Genomic DNA, 25,000 nt, shown 5'->3' with positions numbered 1-25,000 from the left:
CATGCCTTACTTAGGGTCCCGGTTATGTTTTAGTTAAAAAAAAATAAAATCGAACGAAAAGAATGGTAATGATAAATCAAAAGGTGGAATGACGTGTACTCGAACCCCACACTCCAGTTAACGTCATTGAACGTTTTTAGAAAAAAGAAAAAAAAATTTGACACGTGTTATTTTATTTTTGTCTCTTTGTCCTTGTGTGTTGCTTGTTTTATATACTTTGTGGACGACTGACATGTGTGAAGTGTGAGTTGGCCAGTGTCACTACAAAATTTTATATTCATTTCCTTTAAAACCTTACATATTTACGGTTCCATTACCGCTGGATGATAATTATAGCAGAAGTTGCAAGGTAAGACATAAAATTCTTTGTCTCTCTTTAATAATTATTGTAGCATTCACCGTTAAATTGCTAATTTAGTTCCATACATGTGCTATTTCGTTCATTTGCTTATATTTCATAAATTTGCACAGCATACAAAAATACGGACATAATATATATTTACAATTGCTTACAAAAATAGAGATTAATGTATATTTTTTCTATGTTCATAATTTTTTGTTTACAATATGGAAAAAATATGTCACTATAGAAAAGACGTAATCCCTCCAGAAGCACGTATAAAGCGAGCACGATTACAGAAAACAAAGGCGAGTGTCTCAACAGAGAAAGGAGACGAGACTTTCTCAAGGTCAGCAGATGCATGCCGCAGCACGTCAGTCTCAAGAGAGAAGGGAGATGAGGTTTTCCCTATATCAGCTAAGGCATGCTGTAATACTTAATGCTGAATCATTAGAACAACGTTTAACACGCCAGATTAGACAGAGGTCCAATACAATAGCTCTCAGAAATAGATCACATGTAAATTCACTCTTCGTAACACGAGGAGCTGCTTTCAGATATGATCCATCTTATTCCTATAAAAATGATAATTCTGTACAAAATGGTGAGCTACACTCAAATTGTCGTTTCTGCAAAGCTTTCAAATTTCAAAATGAAACTAATGGCATGTGCTGCTCGGGCGGTAGGGTTAGATTGCAAGCACTACCAGCTCCTTACCGTCTCCCATTGCAACCCATTTCTAGAATGTACCCATTTACCTAGAATATCTTCATTACACCTCCATTCATTTGACTGTCAACCATACGACGGGTCGTGTTAGACGTAGCGCTGACCGCCACAAAGGAGCTTTTCGGTGGGTTAGAAAATTACATACCTTCACCCCCAATTTTTCATGATAGGTTAGCACTTGGAATCCTCCAATCCTCCGATGTATTACATGTCTATTAGTCGAATTAGACCATCATTTACTCCACAAATGTTTTGTCGTCAATGCTGCACCTTCCCGATTCACCTGTTTCAACATAACTGTAATATATATATATAAATAAACTTTACCATTTTAATCCCGAGTGAGGCCGGGTGTCTCTGCTAATATATATATATATATATATATATATATATATATATATATATATATATAACGTTGGAAGCTAAGTCGTGTCGCATCATAGGCATGACATAATCATTTTCGTGCCCTCCCTTTCAATCCTTACAGTAAAAGAAGCATTAGTTTTTATATTGTTTTTTTTTTGTTCTTTCTGCGCATATTTACCTTATACTATTTGCATCGATTGCAGCTTTTCAAAAAGAGTTTAGATTCATCTAAGACCTTGCATGCTGAATAAATTCATAAGCGATTTTTCAGGAATGGAAGCGGAAATAAATATTTGTTCTGACTATTGAAAAGAAGCTCTATGTGTGCAGATATGCTAACGATTGTTTGGTTAGTGGCACACTATCCTTTATCTGGATGACAAAGGTGTGTCAGTATTGAGATTCTGAAAACCGTAGATGAAGACAACGCAAAGGAAAGTTCACGAAAATTAACAAGACATTTGCATTTCAGTCACACGTCGATAATATAAACTAAGAAAAGAGTTTAAACCTGGCCAATGAGTCTCTCATCAATTGGTTGCTTCCCAGTTTAATAAAAGTGTGGCCCTCGCACCGAGGGCAACTCTTTTATTAAGCTGAGAAGTAGACTTGCTGAATAATATCATCTCAAGTGAGTCTGTGTTTGAGGGGTTGGGGATGAAACTCGTTCTCTATCAGGAAGCGTTAAACCAAAATAAAACAGTTGGAGAGAAGTATTGTTATCCATTAGGAAAACAGCAGAAATTTGCAGGAAAAACACCCGTCATTGGTCAAACGGGAAAAAAAATGTTGCTCTTACACGGTAGTGTGACCCAGGAAAAGATCATGGCATTAAATATGAAAGTTTTGTCTCACATTCCCTACTCACCTGACCTTGCTTTGTTTGGAAATCATTTTCTCAGACAATTGCAACATTATTTAGAGAGGAAATACCGTATAACTCGAGAAGTAAAAAATGTTACAGCGTTTTTCTTTGCTTTGAAACCTGAAGAATTTTGTAGGCCAAGGATCAACGATTTGCCAACCAGATGGGATTTGTATCAATAATGAAAAGAAGTATCATCTTGATTTAATATATCTAACAAGACCAATGAAGCGTTTATTTATTTATCTTGAAACCCGATAACTCTTTCTTTCCAACACAACACATACATACATACATACATGTGTATATATATGTATATATGTATGTATGTATGTATGTATATGTATGTATGTATGTAAATATATATATATATATATATATATATATATATATATATATATATATATATATATATATATATATATATATATATATATATATATATATATATATATATTTGTACATGTATATGCAGACGTATGTACACAAGGTGGATTGATAGATTCATTACAGCGTCGGACAAAATACCTAGCGATAATTCTTTCAGCTCTTTATCTTCCGAATTGAAATCCCTCCGATCATAACTTTGCCTTTCATCTCTCCGGGCTTCATAAATCAAAGTAGTTTTAGTGAAGTACTAAAGTCGAATTAATCGACTTAGACCCTCTCGCCATATTTTTGACTATCAATATGAGAAACAATTTATATAATAGGATATGTTTCGATAATCAAACACGGATGACGTCATAGCATATATGATAGTCTTCCCTTCAAAATATTCCACTACTATACAATACGAAATTATTAACGAGATCTTGTCAGTTGATTTTATCGATTATTATCTATTTGCGTTGGATATCGTAAAACTATACTTTATTGTTTATCTTAATATCCACAGAATGATCACAATTTCCGTTGAAATTTCCGAGTATCCACACATCTTCGTCGTCTACTGTAGTAATTCTGCGAGATATGGCGAGCAGATATTAGAGTTTCCATACGATTTCATTAGACACAAGTTATTAATCATTTAATTTTACTGAATGTATGAGGTATAATCGGTTTGCATTTGATATTGTTGTGTAACCTTCATCATATCTTTGATTACTTCAGAATCAGCCTTCGATTTTATTGGTTATCATAATAATATAATCTTAAATATTCATTAGAAGACATTAATGATTTAATATTGAGAGTTGGTCATATTTTGAGGGTCACGGGTAATATCGTTGAGTAAACCTTCCGTTTTGTACATCCTCTAACGTAATCCTTGCTTGCTTATCGGATTTTATCTTATATCATATAGCAACGACTTTGTTCGCTATCAAAGTGTAATCCTATAGTTTCATGGGATATTTCACATTAATCTACTTCTCTTGTTGTACAGGAAAGCATAATCATGCAGCTTGGCTTCAATATGGAAGCAAAGTTCAAGTTAATCCCATGGAGTTGTAAAATTTCATAGTTTCGTTGGATACTTCTGAGGAATCCACCAGTTTCATTCCATAAAATAAGGCGTAGTTTAATAGTTTCTTCGATATTCTAAAATGTTATTGCATAAACACTGCAATAGAGTTTGTTCACTCAAGGGACCTAAGATCGTTTCCTGTCAGCAACAACACAGCTCTACATCGATGGCTAAAGAATCGAAGCTGTTTGGCCCCTGGACGTAGTGCTAAGTGGCGAAATATCAATAAACGTGCCCAAGTGAACGATACAACAGATTCATTACTATTCTGTCATTCAACCTGCTAGAAGTAGCAGCTAACACTCATTTAAAATACATTCTAATGTCTAAAACAGGTGGCGGGGAGATTATACAACCCTAGATATACCGTATTTCACAAACACAGACACACAATATGAATGTGTGTATGCATGCGTGCTCCAGCATGGCCACAGCCTCATGACTGATACGTATAAAAGAATAAATGGAAGAATATATATATATATATATATATATATATATATATACATGTTCAAATCCGTTACTTGCATCAAGAATGGGTTTCTGAACACAGCCTATGATTCTTTCTTACCACAGCTCACCTCGATCATGCACAATATATGCCAAATGACGTATGAATGTTGTCTAATGATTAGATTCATTTCTTACTCCACCACCACCACACACAATAACATAGGATACTTAATCATTACAAGAATCACAGGTACATATTGTTACATAATGGCACACACACACACACACACACATATATTCACATATATATATGTAGGCGTTCATCAACTGAAATGTACATCACTCACGTGACCCACTTATACATTCATGAGCCGAATAGTACATCTTAAGCAATCCTTAATGAAGCAAATTCTGTATCGCCTAAGTCTATTAAAAATATGACCAAGTTTATATAAAGCTCTTTGATTCTTTGCTTCAATATTAAAGTCAAAGAGCCATGTCTTAGTTTCCATCTGTTGTAGTGAATATTATTAAAAGACTGTTTTACATCATATTGTATACAACTATCTTCTGGAACTGATCTAACGAGTGTAATCCCAGACAGAAGCTGGTTACCCATAGGCATGTTCTTTGTTGACAATTTGTTTGTAGTTTTGTTCGTTCTTACAGTAAACCCTTTGTCAGTACAGTTGAAAAGAAGCCTTAAGCTACATTTCTTGAATAGTAAATTAGACAGAAATTTATGTTACACACGCCATGTTTGTGGGCAAATTGAAGCTGTAATATTTACGCATTAAAAACGAGTTAGATCTGGTCACATTGTTAGAAACATAGGAATGGATAAATGTTCCCATATGAAAATCACTTGAATAAAGAATGATCACCGAATGAGAAACATGGATGACAATGGGATGTCTGTGCCCACCATCCATCTCAATTAACTAATGCTACAAGTGTCTCGGATTTGATGAGAATACATCGGTGCTCTGAGTAAAGTTAGACTGACAAAAAAAAACAACACATCAGCAAGATTCAGTACGTATGAAAACCAGAGATGTACACATATTAAGAATATATCTCTTAATATTTTCCGTAGTGCTTGTGCTAGTAGCAAAGTTTGGGAAACTAAACAGGATATTTTAAGCAATCTGCAACTTGGGCATCAAAACTATTAATATTCTAGATACAATAGGATGCATTTATATCAACAAAGACACCTGAGTGGTCAGTAATTTGGACTCAGGACTACAAATATGCTCATCACAAGTGGGTAGAATTCTATCAACAGAGAAACTGACAGGACCTGTTAGGAAAGGGATGGCGGCACAAACATAAAATCAGTCGAAAGATCCAGAGTGTGGTGCTTCGTATCGATGACAAAAGAGCTATTGACAGGATGTTAGGAAATCATGAGTGGGTATACTAATTCAACAGAAACACAGAGGTAAAACATTCATGGCGGAGAGATAAACACACAAAACGAAGGCAAGAGGATACCAAGAACATTGGTAGAAAGAGTAACCTCCCTTGGATCTGTGAATTATGCATTAGATTGCACCTTCAAGAATATGCCTTCCTTACTTCGGAACATGATATAACTGCCAAATATCTGATCAATAAAAGATATAAGGATGTCTGCGAACAATTACATTGTAATAGAAAATGTCCATTGTGGTATAGCAGTGTGCAATATGTCACTCCCATCATTAACAGAAGTTCAAAAATGTCCGAAAGGTGCTACTTTCCCATGAGACATGAAATTGTTGTCAAACTGTTAGCCAATGCTAACCGCAAAAAGTATAGTCTTAATGGCGATGTACAGTAGAACCAGAATGTATTCCCGTCTTGATAAATATTGGTGGAATATTCCAATAAAAAACAGCAATTTTGTATCAATACCTTGTCAGATATTGTTCTTGCCAGATATTGATATCAAACCTTGTCAGATATTGTCCAGTTGAATAGGAATGCCGCTGCCAGTACATGTGAGTGTCCAATGAAGGAGAATCTGACGACACTTGTATTTTTAACGCAGATTCCTATTTGTACCAGAAATCAGAACAAACCGATGTAACAAATGATTTACGTAAAAACAGACAAACGTGAGAATGCTGATGTATTGCAAGAAAAACCAAACGTGTGTGTGTGTCTGTGTGTGTGTGTGTGTGTGTGTGTGTGTGTGTGTGTGTGTGTGTGTGTGTGTGTGTTTATACATAAGCAACAAGTGTAAACGAGATCATCTGAAAAAAAACGAAAGATGAACTGACATGGAAATTTTCTCGTCAGCCATGGAGGTGCAGAAAACCAGCGTAGTTTCGGTAGGTAGGCTTTAACTTCCATGGTGCTACAACTGTTTTTGCGCCGGCGACAGAGGGAATATCACTGATGGACAAACAAGGACATAACGAGAAGACAACAAACAAAACTAGGACAGCAAATTAATATAATAGAATATGTCTACATACACACATCCACTCATGTACATACACACTCAACCCCCCCCCCAAAAAAAAATTATATATATATATATATATATATATATATATATATATATATATATATATATATATATATATGTATATATACATACATGCGCATATTCTATATGAGTATACATTCACACACATATATATGTACGCGTAAGTATGGTGCCAGTATCAATACGCGTTTGTGTGTGTGTGTGTGTCTGTGCGTGTGTGTCTGTGTGTGCATGTGTGCTTGTGTATGTGTGTATGTTTGTGTGAGTGTCTGTGTGTACGTGTGTGTGGGTCTGCAGACGACCAATCATATCAGTAGATTGACTGATTGCTTGATTGATTGATTTTCCTATCTCAAAATGTAGTTAACGGAAAAGAAAGAGAAGCCAACAGAAAAACCCAGCAGAATCAGAAAGAGGAAGAGAGAGAAACATTGTGTGTGTGTATGTGTGAGAGAGAGACAGACAGAGACAGAGAGGAGAGAGAGAGAGAGAGAGAGAGAGAGAGGGAGAGATACTGAAACTAGACATATTTAGGAATGTGTGAAATATAAACAATGGGAAAAATAGAGATAACAACAGCAGCAACAACAACAACAGCAATAATAATAATAATAATAATAATAATAATAATAATGATGATGATGATGATGATGATGATGATGATGATGGTGGTGGTGGTGATGATGGTGGTGATGATGATGATGATGATGATGATGATAATAATAATGATAATAATGATAATAATGATAATGATAATAATAATAATGATAATAATAATAATAATGATAATAATAATAATGATGATGATGATGATGATAATAATAATGATAATGATAATGATGATGATGATGATGATAATAATGATAATAGTAAATGGTGTTAGCGCAAACAGTGCGGAATTTGCGATTGTTTTTGATTAGGATGTTGTTATGGAGGATTGAACAGAGAGAGATAAGAGAGACGGTGTTACTGTGTGGTTAATAGACAGAGACACACAGATACACACCGAGTTATATATGCGTACACATAAATACACTTCACATGTATACACACACCAACACTTTATGTGTGTGTATGTGTGCATACATGTACGTATGCTTGTATGTATGCGCGCGTGTATGTATATATACATATATATATATATATATATATATATATATATATATATATATATATATATATATATATATATATATATATATATATATGTATATCACCTCTCTATGTATCTTGCTATATAAATGCGATGGTTTTTGTGTCTAAACATTGCTAGATACATTGATTATATATATGTATGTATGTCTGGCGAAACTACAGGCCGTAGAATCTCTCGAGAAACAGCCTACTCGTCGGTCCTTAAGGGGTAAGAAGTTCTCACGAGAGCTGAACAGATGAAGATCTACAGAGAAGACTGACATGCAAGAAATAACAACTGGAAATCTCCCTAAACTTTCGCACCATTCTCATGAAACGCAAGAATATTGCGTAACAAAGTCTAGAAAAAATATCTTTGATGGCCACATTTGGAACACCTTCAACCACAAGTGCTTTCGATCAAGTGTTCAATGGGTTTGGATTGCCACTATGCAGCCGCTTAATCAACAAGATAGGGCAGCTGAATTTCCTCCCCTCTTCAAAGATCAATCTTAAGTCATAGGAAGAAATTGAATTATGTTGAGAAAAATAAAATGAAAATTAAAATTAAAAATCGCAACTGATGGTCACAGCTGGAGCGCATTTGATCATGCATTCTGGTCTGAACTTGGGTTAAGCAAAAACAACAGCAGAAGCAAAAAAAACAAAAAAACATTAACAATAATTAATATATTTATTCGTCCCCAATATCTGTTAAATTTGAATAAGAGTTTTGTTACTGTTGTTGTTGTTGTTGTTGCTTTGAAGGTAACCGAATTAAGGGAATGAGGTCAGCAAGATGAAAAAGCAAAACTTTGTGTGACATTCAGGTAATTAGTAAAAACTGCTGGCATCTTTCTTAATATGATTTCACTGTGAAATTAGCATTAGTTAGAATCTGTTAATTGACACATCCAATTTGCACTAATATCTAATTGCTACAACATTGGTAGTTGAGCTCAATGATGATTTCACTCGATTTCTATTTATTTAGTGTTTGTTTTGTTTTTTTGTGCGTGATTTTCTTTTTCTTTTAAGACGTTTTGTTGTTTCTTTCTTGTTGTTGTTGTTGCAAGTTTTTAATCGAGTAGTGATAGAAAGATTTTTTTTTTTAATATATTTTGTAATTGTTAGTTTTGTATTTTTTGCTGTTGTTTGCTGATAGTTTTACATTTGTTTTTATTTGAAACTACAAATTAGAAAACAAACATTTCTTTTTTTTCATTTTTCGTTGATTTTCTATTCTAAACAATCACTTCATCGATAAAAAATAATCATTTTCTTTTTGCTTTTCTCTTTTTTTTTTCTTCTGATATAAAGATCAGATAATGACATGTTGTTATTATTTTTATTAACATGGTTGTTGTTGTTGTTGTTGTTGTTGTTGTTGTTGTTGTTGTTGTTGTTGTTGTTGCTGTTGTTTTGTTTGTTTGTTTATTTAATTGAACCTAACTCAACCCCGATAGAACAGACCAATAATCAAATTGTTTTTCTGTCGTCGACATCTCTTCTTGTTAACGATATATAGAATTATATTAACGAAAATGTCCTGCCCTTATATAAGACCATACAGAATGCTTTGAGAGCTACTTGTCTACTATATCTAACAGGTTAAGAGAGCATCTAGATGTGGCTTCCTTAGATCGTGTAGAAACACAGTAATCTGTACAGAAACTCGGTGAATTGTTTGGAGCTGTATTTGAATTCAATACAAGTAACCCAACCACCAATTCGTTGATCATGTCTGATAAAAAATGAGTGGCATCATTTGTTCTAACTGCTTGCACGTTGAGTTGAAATAAACCGGGATGCACTTTACATCTTTTTCCTCTCGGGAACCATCAAAAGGTACCAATCCGGTGCTGATTCACACCTCTTTCCATTATATCTTGGATGCTCTACTGGCTATTTGCGAAAGCATGGTACAATTCTACCAACCGATACTCATTTGTGATGCTTGTATCTTTAAATTACGGAGTAGAGGGAAAATGGTTGGCACAAAAGGTGCCATCTCGGCAACGACGTGATCCACTATCTTAGCCAACCAGACATGTCTTCTTTTCCAACAATCTACACATCATAAAACTTGTTATTTTTCACTCACATTGAATTCCGACTGAACGCACGTGAAAAGTCACTCCAAACTTAACGATCCTGCTGCATTTTCTTTTTGGTTTTCATTTCATTTTTGTTTTCTTTTTTTCGTTTTTGGTTTTTTACTTTTTTGTATATATCAAATATATTTAATGCATAAATGTATCTAAATGTTTTAATATGGCACGAAAACAGATAACGAGATCTATTAAGCTCCTGTTTCTGGTAGAATGAACCACAACATAGATTCTTGTTGGTATCGTTGATTATATTATTGTCTAATCCCAGCTTTTTTTAATTTATATATATATATATATATATATATATATATATATATATATATATATATATATATATATATATATATATATATACATATATATATATATATATATATATATATATATATATATATATATATAGATATAGATATATATATATATATAGATATAGATATATATATATATATATATATATATATATATATATACATATATACATACATATATATATATATATATATATACATACACATATATATATATATATATATATATATATATATATATATATATATATATATATATATATATATATATATATACATATATATATATATATATACATACATATATATATATATATATATATATATATATATATATATATATAGGGTGCGGTGAATATATTGTCGTCTAAATTTCGCAAAAATGAAATAATACTGACATCTCATTTTAACAGATATATTAACGAAAATTGCATAGAAATATTTTGAAATACTAGAGACTAAATTTTTTCAATAAAATCACCATTGGTATCAATCACAGCCTCCAGATAACTACGGAATCTCCTGCAACTCTTCTGGCCGGTCTCCATTAAGTTGGTGAATGCTGCCATAATCTTTGCCCTCAATTCATCTTTGGTGTTATAAGGAATTTTGTTGGTCTCTCACTCAGTTACACCCCATACATAATAATCAAGGGAGTTGCAGTCTGGGGAGTTTGGTGGCCAGATGTTAGGGGTGATGTGGTTGCAGAAATTGTCTGACAACCATGACTGGATTATTCTACTTGTTTGGCATGGTGCAGATTCTTGTTGCCAGATATAGGATCTACGAGCAGCCAGCCTCTTGACCCAGGACAACACTACCTCCTCCAGGCACTTTATGTAGGCCTCCGTATTGAGTGTGAGACTATGTGGGAAGATGTAGGAAGGCATAACGTCGGCATCACTAGGGGTCACTACAAACTCCATGCTATTGACTGGATGTTGGATTTTTATCACTCTTGGTACATGTTTTGGCAACACGGCAATCCAACGGCATTTCTGTGTGTTCACCATCTGTTCGTATTGGAACTTCCGGCGCGAATGCTAAGAAGTACAGCATCTCGTTTCCAAATTTCTGGTAGAGAGAGTTGCATCATGGCGCTGTATTTTCTTACAGACGGTTCTCAACTGACTCTACTATACTGCGTAGCTTGACAAAATCAAAGACAAGCATCGTGCATGCGCGGAATTAAGAATATAAAACGGCGATAATTTACCCACCACACCCTGTATATATATATATATATATATATATATATATATATATATATATATATATATATATATATATATATATTGGAAGGTTTGGAGGTGATGTACAGAAATTATATAGAAAAAAATTAAGGTACTCAGAAATCTGGATGTTGGTACATTTACAGATTTTTATTAATGTCACATATTAAATAAAGCGCTTTTCACCTAATCGTGTAGTATTTTCAAATTCTATACATACATACATACATACATACGTACATACATACATACATACATATATTATCTATACATTAAAATTGACTGAAATATATGGGTAAACTATGCGGGTGAATTGGATGTGTAGGGAACCATGGGAACATTGATATCGAGTTTAAATCCCAGCGGTTCGCCCATCTGTTTTTCAGCCAATTGTTTAGGTTTAGTTTCCTTAAATGGAACGTACATTATTATAAATAATATACGATTATAGTTATTATTTAAAAGGACCTATGAGTATCGCTCTTCTCCGTAACTTACAACCTTCGAGTTTATTTGCAAATTTATAAACATACATATTTATGTTTATATATATTTCAGCCTTGTTAAGCTTCCCAGTACAAATTATAGGCCCGTTTTTGCAACTCCAGTCACAAGTGTATCTCGTGAAAGTATCAAGGGTTTAAGGTTTAACAAGCTAAGCTTGATAACTTTGGTGAATTTAAGACGACAAGCAAAAGAAAAAATACATAAAACTGTCTTAGATGAAGTAAATTGGATTTTCTATCTGTCAGCTGAGGAAGATGCAATTCTCAGCAATTTTAGCTTTGGAAATTCCAATTAGAGAAAATAGTTTCATGGCAAACTATTCTTTCCCCATCGATTATATCGAAACGTATATGCATGCATACGTACATACATAAATAAATAAATACATACATACATTCATACATACTCACATATACACGCATGCCTACATAGATACAAACATTCACACGTACATATATTCATGCATTCATAGATGCACGATTATATACATATAAACATATATATTTATATACAAACATACCTACATACATATATTTATGCATATCATTGTTTTCGTGTACATATGTGTTTGTTTGTGTGTGAATTTTATGTGTATTTGTATGTACGTTTGTGTGTGTTTGCGCACGTGTGTAGGGTCACACATACCCGTATACAAATTCCAGTAAAGGCTGTGATTTTACACACCACCTATTTGAAATTATCCAAATATCTGGCCTAAATCGGAATTGTTATATATATATATAATCCATGTCTAAAAAATGCAGATACACATTGAATGATCCTTAAGTCAGTGTTTATCAAAACATTTCATTTTCAAAATTTAATAGGATCTGCGAAGAGAATGTTATATCCTATGGCCACCAGTTTTCTATGTAACCAACACCGGGTTCAAGTCACTGAAACGAGCGGCTCTTGTAAAGCTTCTTGTAATTTGCATTCACACACAGTTTAATTTTATTTATATATTTTTCTTGTCTTTGTTTTTTGTTTTTTTTGTTTTGTAACTGTTGACTAGTTTACACTGGAGATGACTTCCGTTGGTTTCTTAACTATTTCAGTGTGATCCTAGTCTTTATTTTCCTGTAGTTCTACCATATTTTTTATGTTATTCTTTATTGCTTTATTCTTTATGTTTTCTGAAGAAGATTTCAAATACTCTTCATATAAAGCAATGTATATAACAGTAGTAACCCGATATACAAATTGCAAAACAAACCTTCAACTAAACAAAATTAATATCCATTTACACTTTGGTGAACTTACTAATAGGAATGTCACGAAGAATCGTGTAGGAGAAGCAATGCTAAAAGTAAGAAAAAAAAACGAAAAGCAAAAAGAAACGAAGAAATATAAACACAATAAATTGTGTAATAAATAAGTTGGCTACAAAACTAATGTAGAGAATATGGAGATTAAAGAAAGATAAAATAAGAAATATATGAAAAATGAAAAACGATTTACAACACATGGAGGTAGAGTTAAGAAAAAAATGAAGTATAAACTAATAGCATGGAGGTAATCATGTACGCAAAAATAAGAACAAGTAAGTATATATATATATATATATATATATATATATATATATATATATATATATATATATATATATATATATATACACACAAAACACATAAATATACATATATACATACATGACATGTAATTATACATGAACAAATATATATATATACAAATATAATACATAGAATAATATAATATATATATATAGTTACATATGAAATACACACACACATATATACATGTAATTACACGTATAAACATATGCATATATAAAAATATTAAATAAATATATAAACATACATGTAAATATATATATAAGTGTACATAAGTAAATATACATGTATATATAAATATTCACATAAATTTATATATATATATATACATATACGTACACACAGACACACACACACACATACACACACACACACACACACACACACACACACACATATATATATATATATATATATACACACATATATACATACACGTAAATATACAAATATAGGATAAATACATAGATATACATAAATATGAAGTTAAGAAGCCGGAAACCAAACTATTGATTACGTCTAAAGTAAGTCTTTACAATCTCACGCACTTCGATAGTTCTTTCTTTTCTACTGTTTTTTTTTGTTTTCTTTTGTTTTTGGTTTTTTACTTTCCGTCTTTCTCCCAGAAAATCAACTACAACTAATATACAAAGACTTTATTATTAACATAAATAATCAGAGATTATGATTCCAATAACAAAATTATTTTTGTTTGTTATTCTTTTAAAGAACTCATTAAATATGCCTATCTATAAACATATATGTGTAAGTGTGTGTGTCTGCGTGTCTGTGTATATATATATATATATATATATATATATATATATATACATATATACAGACCTATATGCATATATATATATAGTCAAAATAAGCAACAAGGATATCCAAGGTTAATGCAGTACGATCGTTTCATGCGACTCGACTTCATTCAATTAGGCAATGTGAACATTACATCAAATATAAAATGTAGAACAATCTTCAGCTGCACAAAGATATAGAAATTTAATGAAATTACATTTAAACAGAATATGTCCTTTCTCACCCACTCTCTCTCCCTCCCACACACACACACACACACACACACACACTCTCTCTCTCTCTTTCTATATATATATATATATATATATATATATATATATATATATATATATATATATACTTTAACAATGTAACTACACACGTGGTGTTGGCGATTGTTTTTCCTTTCTCCTTTCCGACGAAGAGCTTTGATTGAAACATCAAAACCCTTTACTCATTTTACTGAACATTCCTTGTGCACGTCCTCTTCTCTGTTAATTTTATTATTCATTTATTTGCATTGATTGTTTATTTGAATTGACTATATATATATATATATATATTCTTTTATCTTTTATTCTTTTATGTTTCAGCCCTGAGGCTGGGGCAACGCTGAGGCACCGCAAGTGTAAACACCTTTTAATTGCCCAATTCTATGGGTTAGGCTTTTGGTTAATGAGGGAATTCGATTCCGCTGCCCTTTTTTAAGTTTCCTGCCTTGACATTGGTTCATCTGGGATCTTGGATGGCAAGATGTCAAGTTGTTTCTTGAAAACATCTATTCCCACTCCATGGAGATCTCTCAGATGTTCTGGCAAGGAGTTAGATAGCTGTGGGCCCTTGAATCCCAAGCTATTGCATAACAAGTTCCTCACCTTAGCTGAGACTGCTGGGACTTTTGGAACAGTGCAGCGACATCTAATTCGAGGTCTGGTATAACTAACTCTCAATTCCAAAGTTCGGTGCCAACCCTTCCAGCAACCTCTACACATAGATGATTGTTTACCTCTCCCGTCGTCGCTTCATGGAGTAGAGTTGTAGCTCTTTCAGATAGATTTATATAATGTACTGTGTGTAGGTGGGGTGTATTGTATGGTTGCCTCTATCAAACTATTTTATAAATGATAATACCAACTTTGAGCAATAACCAATACGATGAAATGATCTGGAGGGGAAAATCTCTATCGGTGCTATTTTGCCATATATTGACTCTCATGGAACAGTGGAACAGTTATTAAACATAAAACATGTAAGCTATGATCAGCCAATAATTTTTGTGTACTAGAAATATGGTAACTGAGACTACTTTATTTAGAAGTTACTAAGCTGTGATTAAAGGGAAAATTCACCGATCTTTTTGGGAAGTCGAACTGGTATTTAGTTTTCGTGTATCTAATCACTATCATCGCTATATAACTTCATATCTTTGTATTCAAGTTATACATAATATAACAAAGTCGAGACGAATAACTAATCTAGAAAATACGATAGAAATAACTTCGCTCGATCAACTACCTCTGCGACCATAAGTCATTAATATCAACGACTACAACAGCAGCAACAACAACAGCAACAATAATAAGAACAACGCTACCAACTACAGCAACCTGACACAATAATGATTCGGACGCCATTGTAATGAAGAATTTTTTCTTTCCTTTCCAGCAATTTTCTTTTTCACTTTAAAATGATATGATATCCAGAATAAATTGAGTGTATGCGTGTGTGTGTGTGTGTGTGCGTGTGTGTGTGGTAATATATCAGTGTGCATAAGGGTGTGCTTGTATGGAAACATGTGTGTATGTAGAAGAATATGTGTCTGTTTATGTGAGTGTGTGTGAGTGAGGGGTGTTTCGCGTGTCTCTGTATAGTTATATGAACTTGTATGTATACAAATACACACAGCTCACACTCAGATACAAATACACATATTTATATTATCAAATAAATGAACACACATACACACATATTACACGCATATTTATGTATTCCATATAATATATATGTGTGCGTGTGTGTGTATGTATATATATTTATGTGTATATATATATATATATATAGAGAGAGAGATATTTATTTATTTATTATACGTGCGTGTGTGTATATGATAATATTATACAGACACAATCGCATTAACCCCCTCTTCCACTCATATTTACTTATATATGCATGCCTATATATATGTATGTACACACACACACACACATACACATATATATATATACAGATTTGTATATATACATACATATATATATACATACACACACAGTCTCGGTGTGTGTGTGTTTGTGTGTGTGTGTGTGTGTGTGTGTGTGCATGTGTGTGTGTGCGTGTATGTGTGTGTGTGTGTGTGCGTGTGTGTGTCACATGTGAATGAAATAAAAAATCGAAATCTCCAGATTTACAATATTGTATTGATAGATATCTAATATCCCATTAGATACAGTAATTTTTTTTTTCGTTCATCGTTTCTATCTCGAAAGCTTCAATTATCCCTCTATTCACAACGATTTATCGATGTTTGAACAATGCTCGGATATCAGATTCTTTCTGGCCCTTATTTTTCTTTATTATCTTGATTTTTCTTTTTGTGTCTTTTTTCTGTTTTTATTTTATTATTATTTTATTTCGGTTTCGGTTTCGAGGTTGTCTTTTCTTTGATTTCCTTCTCGTCTCTTCATAAATATAGAAATACTCTCAGAAAGTCAGCCATACGCTAGCGCATACATAGATGCATAAATATATTATATGATTGTTATATATGTATATACACACACACACGCATACATGCACACACTCACACACACACACACATATATGTGTGTATGCACATTCTTTCACTCGTTACAGCTATGCGGCTGCAGTCAGGCTGAAGCACCACCGTGATTTTGCTTTTTTACACACTTTTCTTCGTTGGCTGATTCCTTCGCCCTGGTTGTTGGCTAATTTGGTGTATGAAGGAGTTCCGCACCACTGCCCTCCTCTGTGCCTCATATTGAGTCTTTGGTTGGTCCAGGTTTGTGTGCAGCGACTTTTTGAAGACATCCACGACCACATTGTATAGGTTTCTGAAATTTTGTGAATGGAGATTAAAGAGCTGTGAGACTTTGAATCCCAAGCTAGTCTTGCATTTAAGATGGCGTTGTTTCTACACTTACAGAGAAACTGTACCCTATAAAAGGTTGACATAAACATGCCTAATATACCCTCAAGTCTCTGGCTTACAGGATATGCCGTCTCCTCCTCTTACATTTTCCACCTATACTACAACTGTAGTCGCTACTCGGAACAAACTGTCACGTGACGCCCTCATCCCACTCGTTTCTCCTGATAATTCCCTACTTTCGTTTTCATTAATGTGTCTAACACCCCCACCCCAACATCATGAACCACTCTAACTCCTGTAGTACTGGAATAATAAAAACTCACTTAAGAGCTGGACTGTTAAGACTGTGCCTCCTCCTCTTCTTCGTTCCATGGAGATCCTCTTCATATCAGTTTTGATACGGAATTTATGATTTGTAGTTTATTTGTATGGTTTTGTCGCTTTTGTTTTTTATGACTCAATCATGGACGGATGGACAACGTCCATGAGAGTTTTGCAGTGTCTCTGAGACATATGAAAGTAAGGAATATATCTTCAGAGCAATCTTATAGACATTGTACTTTAGTCACACAACGAGTTTTGTATTCCCAAAATGAATCAGATGAAACAAAATATTTGAAGTGGAAGTTGAAAAAAAAAAGTCTTTATTTCAGCAGAGAAGAAAGCGTATATACATATTGTGCAAAGAAAAGGAAGCATAAATACATATCCAGCATTTTTAATAGAAACCGTTTGAAGAAAAGAGAGCAAGTATTGGATACATACAAATATCAATTATGGGATACAATATTGTTGGCATATAACTTTTACTTGCGTTTTGAAGAACTTTTCTATTCGAGTTTAGCTTGCGATATTGGAGTATATTTACAAAGATTCTAGACAACTTGAATCATTTGTAACTAGAGACAGAGAATATAGGTCGTTGATAGGAACGTTTTTGCCGTTAGCTTCATTGATTTTAACTTGAATGTCTACTCGATATTTAATTTGATTAAGCTCTGTTCTAATGTCTCGTGCGAACATTGTGACAAGCTCTGTTTGTCTATCAATGCTATAAATATCAACAGAATCCACATTCAGGTCAGCGACAAAAATGTCGCTTTTGGCATTGATTTTGCTGTCTTCATCTGACCCAAAACATGCAGCTTTGGCATTTCTACAAAATGATTGACAACTGATTTTAATTCAAGCCACACCGTTTTACAACGAGGCTCTTGTCTACGTTTACTAACCGAAACCTATTTCTCACTCTGGTAGTCATTTTATACTTAAGAGACTGATGCACATTGAGAACTGATTTCAGTTCAAAGTAAACATTTTTATTCTGAGGTTCTCATCGTATATATATATATATATATATATATATATATATATATATATATATATATATATATATATATATATATATATATATATATATATAATGTAAATCAAACAATAAGCAACACGGATTTCAAAAGTGATTGCAGTACGCACGTTTCATGCTACTTCAATTTATTTAAGTAATGTGAGCATTACCTTAAATGCAATATGAAGAGCAATCTTCAGCTGCACGAAAAATGCAGAAAAAAGACATATTACAAATGTGGCAACATATTAAAACCAAGTGGGAGAGAGCATACATAAAATCCAAATGTGAGGAAGGATATATAAGTCCATCTTGACATAGCATATAATGTATGTATGTATAAATATATGTACTTGTATGTGTACATATATATATATATATATATATATATATATATATATATATATATATATATATATATATATATATATATATATATATATATATATAGTAAATTCAAATTACGACAAACGTAAATAAACAAATATCTTAATTTGCAGAGGAATTTGTAGTGGGTAGCTTAGCTTAATCGGTCAAAGCATGTAATCACGGGGATGTGAGTTCGAGTCCACAGCTAGCCACCTACACTTTTCTCTGCAAAATAGGGATAGTTTATCCTGTTCATGCTATATTATTAGCATTATTCTGCTATTGAGAATTTAAAATCACTGCTTTAACTTTCTAAAAGACATCTCAACGCTTCTAAAAGCAAACTTCGTTTGTTTATTTACGTTTGTCGTAATTTGAATTTAACATATGAGAGCGTCTCATAAAGCGAGATTTAGATACCTTAATTTGCAGAGGAATTTGTAGTGGGTAGCTTAGCTTAATCGGTCAAAGCATGTAATCACGGGGATGTGAGTTCGAGTCCACAGCTAGCCACCTACACTTTTCTCTGCAAAATAGGGATAGTTTATCCTGTTCATGCTATATTATTAGCATTATTCTGCTATTGAGAATTTAAAATCACTGCTTTAACTTTCTAAAAGACATCTCAACGCTTCTAAAAGCAAACTTCGTTTGTTTATTTACGTTTGTCGTAATTTGAATTTAACATATGAGAGCGTCTCATAAAGCGAGATTTAGATACCTTAATTTGCAGAGGAATTTGTAGTGGGTAGCTTAGCTTAATCGGTCAAAGCATGTAATCACGGGGATGTGAGTTCGAATCCACAGCTAGCCACCTACACTTTTCTCTGCAAAATAGGGATAGTTTAACCTGTTCAGGCTATATTATTAGCATTATTCTGCGATTGAGAATTTAAAATCACTTCTTTAATATATATATAGGTATTTATACGCATATATATACATTTTGCTTACATGTACGTACATTTATATGAGTGAATCTGTGCCTGACGGCCCTTCTGTTTCGAAAGGCAGAATCAACATAATCGTCACAAAAAAAAACAACACTAAAACAATTAAAACTCAAATATAAAAGTGAAATGATCCTCACTTCATGTTTTCTATCATAAAATTCTCATTTAATGTTTGGTAATTGTTGTATAATCCAGTAAATACCAGCTATTTCGCTGAGATGCCTTTGAAGTTGGATATCTATACTACGATTAAAGGTAACCCGCCGCCGGTAGTTTGGCTCAAAGATACATCAAATATATTGCTAATAATACGAGTTATTCTCCTCTTTCCGTTAAATGACATTAGTAATTTAAAATGTTTGTGTTTAAGTGTTGTATAGCATGCGTTGTGGCTTGGAGGACTGAGTCAATTATTTATATTTCGTACCAGCGTGTAAAATAGCAACAATTATTACGTGTCTGAACGTATATATAAATACAACCGAATAAAAATATATACATATGTGTGTTTATCTATCTATCAGTCTATCTATCTGTCTGTCTATCAAACTATCTATCTCTGTATATATGTGTGTGTGTATATCTCCCTAAATATATATATATTCATAAATATGTGTCCGTGTGTGCATGTGTGTGTGTGTGTGTGTGTGTGTGTGTGTGTGTGTGTGTGTGTGTGTGTGTGTAACTATTTTGTTAACAGGTTTTGTACGAGAAAATAACTGTTTACCGGCAAAAACGAACGAATATTTCAGACGCAAAACAAGCTGGTCACACGTCGTAGGGGAATAATTCTATTCCCCCCCCCCTCACACAAAGTATACCCTCATACCAGTGAGTGTCTAATTTTGAAATATTTTTCTTATTCGATACTCTTTCCCGAGTTGCGAAGTGGGAAACTGCATGCCCTGTGATTTTTTATCCATATCATCGAAAAATTAGATAAAATATTTTTTTTTTTCAAAGAAACTCCGTCCAGGTTTTTTCGAAATATTCTGCCTCCCATTCACCCTCTCTTTGTGACTCGTACGACTGCTTTGAGAAGACCACCTGACAGCCCCTTCTATCTCTCTCTCTCTCTCTCTCTCTCTCTCTCTCTCTCTCTTTGTTAATGTACAATTGTTGCTATCCTCGTTCCACTTTCTGACGCGAACCAGAGCAATCCCATAATTCCTGAGTAAGCCAGCTAAAATGTCGGAATAACCTGGCGGTAAGTTTGAATTTTTTAAATCCAAAGCATCCGTTTGCACTATTATATTTTTAGAGTGTTCTGAAAAAAAAAATACTATCTATATTATATTTATTTCAGAAGTAGCTAATTAATCTTAAATTAATTTGACTAACGTTATTTTTCCATTTTGTAAACTTACAATTTACTCAGACCCTTACACGTGTGTTGTTATATAAAAGTAGCCTTTTTCTAAATGAGTGTTATAAACGATATTTTGAGAAATAGTTTTTCGAAAAGAGACTTCGATGGAAAATAATTAATTATAAACGGTGGGAGACCAACACCGAATTTGCGAAGCTACAACAAGAAATTCACGAGACAATTTCAGGTTAATTTGTACGAAAATAAAAAATGATTGACTGGAAGTGCTACACTTAATAAATTATTCTGTTGGCCTTGTTTACTTTTTTGCTTAGAAAAGAATGTTGAGAATGATAAAGGCTTTGAGGATTTAAACAATTTACATATGGCTATGCTAAAGCACGAGCGTTCTCAAAGGCATATAAAATCTTTGATAGATCTTAAAATATTCGGGAATGTTCGCATAGACTGACAATTAGATGCATGTAAAAATCAAAGCATACAACATCATAAGGAGCAAGACGAAACTGATCCATTCTGCAACGATTGATCGATGTTGTTATTTTTTTAGGCCTTCGGGAATTATCCAGGGGTTATTTTGAATCTGAAGGTTCTAATAATCGTGGAAATTATAAAGAACTCGTATATTTAATCAGTAAATATGACAAAAAAATGGAAAGTCATCTAGATACATCTCCTATCTTCACCGGTCTGTCAAACAGAATTCAAAATGACTTGATCGATGCAATTCATACAGTTATGTTGAATGAGATGCAAAAGGAAATTGAGCAAGCTAAGTTTGTTTCTATGCTTGTTGATGGGACATCTGATGTCTCAGCATATTCACAACTGTCAACAGTTTTACGTTGTTACAGAAGACTGTGTGGCGAAAGAACGATTTATCGGTTTCAGTGATGTTAGTGCAGATCGATCTGAAAATGCTTTATCTTAACATGTTTTTAAATGCAATTTCCTGTGGACTCTTTAGATTCTTTAAAAATCGCTTATGGCAGATTTTTTGATGTAATATCATTACAAAGTGAGCTCAATGTGATGTATTCAATTAAAGATTTTAGAAAAGCGAAGTGTAAGTCATTTAATGAGTTACATTTACAGCAGTGACTTTGTTGAAGCTATGCCAGAACTCTTCAATCTGTGCAAGTTGATTTTGACAATTCCGTCTACCACTGCTTCTCTAGAGCGATCCTTTTCTGCATTAAGTAGAATCAAAACATACCAAAGATGTGCGACAGGAGAAAGAAGACTGTCTGGGTTAGCACTAATGTCAATTGAAAAAGATTTAGTACAACACTTGATGAAAAGAGAAGATTTCTATGAAAATATGATAGATATATTTGCCCAGAAAGACCGAAGAATTGAATTAATTTAGAAATTAGGTAAATAACATTTTAGAACATTAACAAAAAACTTAATATATTAAAGGGCATATATTGCAGGTTTTGGTTAGTGTTTGTTATAACGTAAGGTTCGACCTTCTTACGTCAGTATTGTTTCGCAGGAGAAATTGTTCGACTGCTTCGTCACACCTAACCTACATAGGTTTTCCTTTCTGTGCTGCTGGGTGTAGTCTATTTACGGCCGTAAATAAGTGTTTTGTTTCACTTTCAATAAGTTTTTTTAAGGGGGGGTGGGATTTTTACAATATTGAATTTTCACTGTCTTTCATTGTGTGTGTATTCATGTATATGCGTGTATTTTCAATGTGTGTGCGTGAGACATAGTCTTTTAATATACGGAGTTCAGTAAGTCTCAGAGAGAATAAAAGAACTTTTGGAGCTAGCGGTCATATACTCACACACGGACGCACACACGCGCACACAGATATGTGTGTGTGTATTATATATATTTATATATATATATATATATGTATATATATATATATATATATATATATATATATATATGTATATATATATGTATATGTATATATATATGTATATATATTTGTATATATACACTTGTGAATGTAGATGTATATAAGTATGTATATATGAATATAGGTATGCGTACAATTATACAAAAAATATAAGCAAGTACAACAGCAAAAAGAGAACGAATAGAAGTTTAAATATTTAATAAGAATTTTAATCAAGATACAGCATAGTAAAGGGAAAAGAGTAGACCAAACTAAGAAGGACATTTAGTAGTAGTAGTAGTAGTAGTAGTAGTAGTAGTAGTAGTAGTAGTAGTAGTAGTGGTGGTGGTGATTGTAACGGTTGTAACAGTGAAACTTATAGAATGAGTAAACTGATAAAATAAGCCGTGTAATAAATGGAAGCAAAAGCAATAAAATTTGGTGAATTCCGAAATGTCGACCTGTGTGTCCAGGGTTTTGTTTTATTGTATTTAAATGTACCAAGGTACAGTGTGGGGTGCGTGCGTGTGTGTGTGTGAATATTTGGGAGTGTGCATCTGTCTGACTGAGTCTTAGTTTAGAATATGAATGTGAAGGAGAGAGATAAAGAAACTGACGGAAGAAGAGAGGGGAAGAGAAAACGAGAGACAGAGAGGGAGTGAGAAGTAAGAGAGAAAGAGAGGAGGTAAAAGAAAATGAGAGACAGTGGAAAGAGAAAGTGAGAGATAGAGGGTGAGAAGAGAGAGAAGAGGAAAAGAAAGAGACAGGGAGGCAAAGAGCGATAGTGGTGGGGGAGAGAAAGAGAGTTTTATTTCAATTCGAATAAGCAGTGATCGATATTTATTGGGTTTGTCATTCGTTTTCACAACCATTCACATCACAGACACAAACAAGCACATATTATGCGTAGGGAGGTGTGTGTGTTTGTACACGGATGAGTTTGTGTATAAACACGTGCACATGCATATTTACACATCTATGTACGTGTGTGTGTGTGTGTGTGTGTGTGTGTGTGTGTGTTTGCGTGTGCGTGTGCGCATGCGCGTGAATTTGTTAAAATAGGAACATTGCCGATGCTGCTGCGATTTTTCTTTGTTTCCTTCTCGGACCCCATTTTTTCCTTCCTATTTTCTTCTCATTTGATTTTCGTTAGTTTTAGTTATTTGACAGAATGACAACATCAATAACAATAATAATCACAACTACAACAACGATAAAAACATTTCTGCCAAATATAATAATCACAATTATTATCATTCAACTAATAATAATAATAATAATAATAATAATAATAATAATAATGATAACAACGACAACAATAATAATAATAATCTTTTCTACTCGAGGAATAAGGGGCCCGAAATTTTTGGGGAGGAGGCCAGTCGCTTAGACTGACCCCAGAATGCAACTGGTACTTAATTTATCGACCTCGGCGGAATTTGAACTTAGAAAGTAAAGGCAGGCGAAATACCGCTACGCATTTCGTCCGGCGTGCTAACGTTTCTGGCAACTCACCGCCTTGTTGTTGATGATGATGATGATGATGATGATGATGATGATGATAAAAGTGATAAGTGCAGAATCTGTGGACAGAATGGTGAAACCGTGTGGCATATTATCAGCCAATGTACGCCACTAGCCCAGAAGGAATATAAGAGACGCCAAGACA

General features: G+C 33.3%; 1 protein-coding gene across 1 annotated transcript in view; it reads left to right on the top strand.

Moving 5' to 3' along the window:
- The first annotated feature begins 221 nt into the window (after positions 1-221).
- The window catches only part of LOC106867251 (uncharacterized), a 422,507-nt gene continuing 397,728 nt past the window's right edge, over positions 222-25,000 (top strand). The window contains exon 1 of the mRNA XM_089337498.1: positions 222-349. Coding sequence (XP_089193624.1) covers positions 324-349 — 26 coding nt within the window. The 5' untranslated portion in view covers positions 222-323. The remainder of the gene's footprint in view (positions 350-25,000) is intronic.

Source organism: Octopus bimaculoides, chromosome 19 (assembly GCF_046866305.1).
Source record: "Octopus bimaculoides isolate indiv1 chromosome 19, ASM4686630v1, whole genome shotgun sequence".
In the NCBI taxonomy this organism is placed as follows: domain Eukaryota; kingdom Metazoa; phylum Mollusca; class Cephalopoda; order Octopoda; family Octopodidae; genus Octopus; species Octopus bimaculoides.
The sequence above is the reverse complement of the archived record's forward strand: the minus strand, read 5'-3'. Positions and strand labels throughout refer to the sequence as shown.